The 6,000-nt window shown below is 45.4% G+C and overlaps 1 protein-coding gene across 3 annotated transcripts in view; it reads left to right on the plus strand.

The window, feature by feature from the left end:
• TTC29 (tetratricopeptide repeat domain 29) overlaps positions 1–5,350 on the plus strand; it is a 326,460-nt gene extending 321,110 nt beyond the window's left edge. For all 3 annotated transcript variants that reach the window (XM_068269689.1, XM_068269706.1, XM_068269697.1), the window contains one exon: positions 5,007–5,350. In XM_068269689.1, coding sequence (XP_068125790.1) covers positions 5,007–5,152 — 146 coding nt within the window. In that variant the 3' untranslated portion in view covers positions 5,153–5,350. The remainder of the gene's footprint in view (positions 1–5,006) is intronic.
• The last annotated feature ends 650 nt before the right edge of the window (positions 5,351–6,000 follow it).

Below are 6,000 nucleotides of genomic sequence, written 5' to 3' on the forward strand. Positions count from 1 at the left end.
TGTAGCTCCGGGCGCCTCCTGCGCATCCCCGGCTTGTTCCTGTTTGCAGCGTGCGTGGGTCCTCCTAAGCTCCGTCAGTCAGTTGCAGCTAGCCCTTGGCCCCTCCTAATTCCGACTGTGCCACTGCCAGGCCCAGCACATTCAGTGCCTACCTTTTCACTGCACATGTCTAACAGGCTGCTGCCCATTTGTAATACCAATCACTGCATACCTGTTCATGTTTACTGCACCTGCGTGACAGAAGCACGCAGTGTTATATACCAGTCACTGCACCTGTTCACGGTACCTGTGTGTGTGTGACAGTTGCACATTTGTAATACCAATCACTGCATACCTGTTCATGCGGCAAAAGGATAAAAGGAAGCTGAATGAGCTTAAAAAACAAATTCTTGGTAAATAGAGGAGGTAGTGGTGGACTTACCTCCTCCAAGTAGACACACAACGACTGTAGTAAAGACAGTCAATATATTTTATTTATGAACTCCAAATATGCAACGCGTTTTGCAGGTTTAATCCCGCTTCATCAGGCAATAACAATGGAGCAATAGCATATGTGGTCAGTAGAAGAGCCAGGCACCTCTTGAGTCCACCCTGGGTGGAGGGTTGAACCCCCTTTTTTCTCATCTACAGAGAGCGACTTCTTATTCCTGAGTGGGGTCAGGAAAATCTCCCCACCTGCCTTTACAGTGGTTGCCTAATGGTAACCCTGGTTTGTGAGTATTAATATTTACTCTATCTAGTAACCATTTACCAGTACATATTACGCAATTGGGGCTCTTGGTGTTCCTTGTTTTTACAGTCACTGCACCTGTTCACGGTACCTGTGTGTGTGTGACAGCTGCACATTTGTAATACCAATCACTGCATACCTGTTCATGTTTACTCCAGCTGCGTGACAGAAGCATGCAGTGTTTTATACCAGTCACTGCACCTGTTCACGGTACCTGTGTGTGTGACAGCTGCACATTGTATTCATACCAGTCACTGCATACCTGTTCAGTGCACCTACGTGACCGCACATTGTATTAGTCAAGTCAGTGCATACCTTTCACTTCATCCCCCCAATATGGGCAAAACAGGCAGAGGCAGGCCACCCGGAAGGTCTGTTCGAGGTTGTGCTGTCGTGATTTTGTGTGGCCCTGGACTATTTAACACAGAACAACTCATCTTCCTCAGCTTCCGCACGGAACCGTGACATATCTTCCTCCTCCTGCTCTGATTCTGGCACCCCACTTAACACTCAGTCGGCCGCCACTACCAAAGTGCCATCACCCCAGGGCTCAGCGGCGTGGACATTTTTTTGTGTGTCTGCCTCAGATGAGAGCAATGCCATCTGTACTCTCTGCCACCGAAAATTGAGCCGTGGAAAGACCAAAACCCACGTAGGGACAACTTCCTTACGAAGGCACATGATGACATAGCATAAACTATAATGAGAAGACCACCTGAGGAAAAGCAGCACACAGAAGCAAAGCCACACACCGCAGTGGAAGATACCAGGCCGCAATTATTTCTCAAAAAGGTGATACCCAAACTGTACCGTGATGTTGAAAGGCAAGTGGTGTCATCTCTGGCACACAGCTTTGGGTCAAGGGTTCATCTGACCACGTGGTCTGCAAAGCACTGTCAGGCCTGCCCGAAGACTAAGTCAGTCCCCACACAGAGCATCTCTGCCTGCACGCCGCGTGACTTCCTCCCTCAAGACTAAGTCGGTCCCCAGTCCCCACACAGCATCTCTGCCTGCAGGCCGCTTGACTGCCTTCTCCGCCACCACCAACAGGGTCTAGGACTCCAGGCGGATTCCTGAATTTTTAAGGCCGCTGATAATAATTTTTCTGGTGCTTGTACATGGCTGCCTAATTTTTCTGGCTGCACTGCGGCTGCAACAACAAAACAAAAGGCATGAACATGTGTCAATTCCCCTTCGTGATCGTTACCTCGCCGCGGTGAAGGGGCTTGCGTATTACAATGAAGCAATGACTGCCGGCTATAAGAGTGTGTCGGGGGGGGGCACACCCAAGATAATAAGGTTGTTGCTTCATTGAGGACAGACCAAATTCGATCAGCTGGACAGTCACTGTTGTTCTGTCATTAAGCTACCACAGCCCGGCGACCATATGGGCGTGAAAACCGCCATGGCCTGCACTCTCGCCATGGTGCGCACTAGTCTAGCACAGCTGTCACTACACAAACAGCTGTTTGCGGTGCGTTACACAGTGAGTTTGGTCTGTCAGTGTGAAGCAGAACACTAATTACACTACCTGATTAATGTATACATATGCAAGATGTTTTAAAGCACTTTAGGCCTCCAATTTAGCAATAAAATGTGATTTCTGCCCTTAAACGCTGCTGTGCGTAAAATCCAGATTTTTCCCCTGGACTTTTGGCATGTATCCCACTCTCCCATGCCCCGCTCCAGGTGTTAGACCTCTTGACACATCTTTTCCATCACTTTTGTGGCCAGCATAATTGTTTCTAGTTTTCAAAGTTCGCCTCCCCATTGAAGTCTATTGCGGTTCACGAAAGTTCGCGCGAACTGAACTTTTGCGGAAGTTCGCGTTCGACGTTCGCGAACCTAAAATTGGAGGTTCGAGTCATCTCTACTTAGAGCTTATAATTGTGTGGCAGGCACGTGCACAGGGGGGGGTGCTCTGGGTGCCCAGGTACTCCCCTTTTTAAAATCTTCAAAAAAAGGCCCCTCTTGCGTGGAAAATAAGCTCCGCCCCCGACCGTGACAAGCCCCGCCCACCCGCGTGAAGCTCCGCCCCCGCCTGGGACACTTTCAAGTGAAGAGGCCCAGACAGGAATCCTAGTGTGGCATACTGACCTCTACCTCGACCTAGGACCCATACTGACCTCTACCTCCCCCAGCACCCATAGTGACCTCTCCCTCCACCTAGTACCCAGTGACCACTCCCTCCCCTAGCACTCCCTCCCCTAGCACTCACAGTGACCTCTCCCTCCACCTAGGACCCATACTGACCTCTCCCTACCCAGTACCCACAGTGACCTCTCCCTTCACCTAGTACACACAGTGACCTCTCTCTTACCCAGCACCCACAGTGACCTCTCACTCCACCTAGCACCCACAGTGACCTCTCTCTTACCCAGCACCCACAGTGACCTCTCACTCCACCTAGCACCCACAGTGACCTCTCCCTTCCCCAGCACCCACAGTGACCTCTCCCTCCACCTAGCACACACAGTGACCTCTTCCTCCCCAGCTCTAGCAGTGATCCTGCCTACCCCGTCACCCAGACTGACCTATTCCTCCCCCAGCACCCACAGTGATTTTTCCCTCCCCCAGTGGCTACCCTCCTGTCTCCTGCAGCACCCACAGTGGCTTACCTATTGAAGCAGATGGGGAATGGTGACTGTAATAATATTAAGTAGAGGGAGAGATGTTTTAGCCCTACTGCATTGTGTGATGTTACCTACATTTTACTACATCATCAAGCAATGAAAGTTTTTGACATACAAATATTATCACTTCCCCTCTTCCTTTATGCTTGCATACTGTAAGAAATACAAAATACGTTAAAATTAAAAAAGTAAGCTAAAGTTAAAACTCGAGGAAGGGCGTCAAGTAATCATTGTTTATGATGTAAAAAAATATCCAAACATTTGCCAGTCTTTGGGAAGTACAATATGCATGCGTGCTGTTGTAGTTCTTTTTTAGAAGTTTTGCCATGTAATGAGTCACATAAAGGAGATAATGTTAGGACACGTTCAAACTTGTGTGCTTTATTGTGTTCCATGAATCATTGTTTTCAAGTTAAACATTTAAAGAGCATATGTAAATATTTTTTACACACCCTGCATGGTTCTCAGCCAAAGCGGCCAGTTGGAGCCACTTGTACCGAGAATCTAGCATTTGTACGATGGCCCTTAAACCTCCCCTGATGCGTCACTGAGAGATCCCTGAGACTGAGGCCCCATATTGTCACCCGAGGGATGGAGTCCCCAACCCCTGTGAACAACAGTCCTGAAGCTGAAGATGTGTGTACACATCTCAAAATGTGCATTTTAAAATGTAGAATTGTGAGCTGGTGCTCAGAAATCAAACCGAGTACTTAATTTTCTTTCAGTTCATTGGAGAAACCAGCATTTTGGAATAAACAAAAGATAGATTTCTCGTTCAGATAATATGGTACCAAACCAATACCCATTCTCAGCTCTGTCCCTGTGCTATTAAGAGCAGTGTCATAAATCTATTTTTAAAATAAAATCTACTCTTTTAATATTTAAAATAAACCCGAGTCAAACCTAAACCAAAAAAACAGATACTTACCTAGGTAGAGGGAAGCGTCTGAATCCTCCAGAGATTTGCCATGTCTTCCTTAACCCTACCACCGCTGCCCGGGACCCTCTGGAAGTTCTCAGCCTTGTTTTTTTTCGTGTACAAGAGCAGCCGTACTGTGTCCACATGAGTACGGCCATGCCTGGTGCAGTAGCACGGAACCGCTGGTGCACAAGCTGCACCAACTAACTGCGTAGGTGCAGCCGTTCTCATGCAGGTGCAGTAGGCCACACTGGTGCATGAAGAGGAGCACAGTTGTGATCACATTTCCAACAAGCCCTTGTCGGAAATGTTCCAGAGGGCCGCTCGCGGCAATGATGGGGGCCAGGAGGAGATGGGAAATCTCTACAAAATCTCTCTTCTTAGATAATTGCATACCTTGCAATTATCTAAGAACAACAACTAACTGCGTAGGTGCAGCCGTACTCATGCAGGTGCAGTAGGCCACACTGGTGCATGAAGAGGAGCACAGTTGTGATCACATTTCCAACAAGCCCTTGTCGGAAATGTTCCAGAGGTCCGCTCCGCGGCAATGGTGGAGGCCAGGAGGAGATGGGAAATCTCTACAAAATCTCTCTTCTTAGATAATTGTTGTTTTTTTTCCTTGGGTACACTTTGTTTTCTGTGCTGATCACTTAGCAAAATTAATTTTAGTTAAAAAAAATATTTATTTTACTAACAAAACTATTTCATTGTTTCCATGCAGACAGCCTTCACGCTCTAGCAGCTGATTCAACAACAAGTTTAGAAGATGAAGATAACCCCACATGTAATTTAAATAGCTCTGAAGCCATACTTACTGAGCAAGTGCTTTCTGATAAAGAGTCTGCTGAGGAAATCATTACAGCTTAATAAGGTTCACCTAATGATTATTTTACTGTAGTATTGTTTTTATGACCGTCATCAAAATGGAACATACCTGTGGGCTGAATTCTTTTTCCTCCCGTTTATTCCAGTTTAAATGTATTTGTAGACACTGTTAAACAAAAATAAGTATTCTGGGAATGTTAATGATCACAACTTACATTAAATTATACATGCAGCACTACATTTCAATGTCGTAAAGAGCATCTCTTTCGAAAAATGCCAATTGCCTGTATGTCATCCTGATTACTATTAATATAATTATTAATAATATTTTATCTAGTGCCGTGCTGTATACATAAATGTTTTACAAGCAACGTACAAGGACAAACAAGGGCAATATGGATTTAAAATAAAAAGTGGTGCACAGTACTGGTAATAAGTATACATACTTGGAACAGCAATACCAACATTTAATGAGGATGACTCACTAATGACTGCTTACACTCATACCATGGACATAGTGATAATTATAATCTGCTAATTACGAGTGCGCAAAATTTCATGTAACATTTTGCAAGTATAGCCCGTGTAAAAACTATTTTGAAATTCAATTGATTAGTAGTTTTGTGTAATTTTGCGGTGACTTTAACAGTTAAAGCCAAAGCAAAGCCATGCTATCATCATCAAAATTGCTACATATGTTAAGTGGAATAGTAGGGAAAACAATCAAAAAGACCTTGTAGATTTAAAAAAAAAAAAACGATTTTAAAAATCAAAAGAAAAATGTTTTTTTTAAACTCTGTAAAATGACATTATGGTGTGGTACACCAAAGGGTACCTTTAACTTACCGGGTTTGTCCAGCCCCCTGTGGTTCCTAGCTATCATTTTGCTC

This window comes from Hyperolius riggenbachi, chromosome 1 (genome assembly GCF_040937935.1).
Source record: "Hyperolius riggenbachi isolate aHypRig1 chromosome 1, aHypRig1.pri, whole genome shotgun sequence".
NCBI lineage: Eukaryota > Metazoa > Chordata > Amphibia > Anura > Hyperoliidae > Hyperolius > Hyperolius riggenbachi.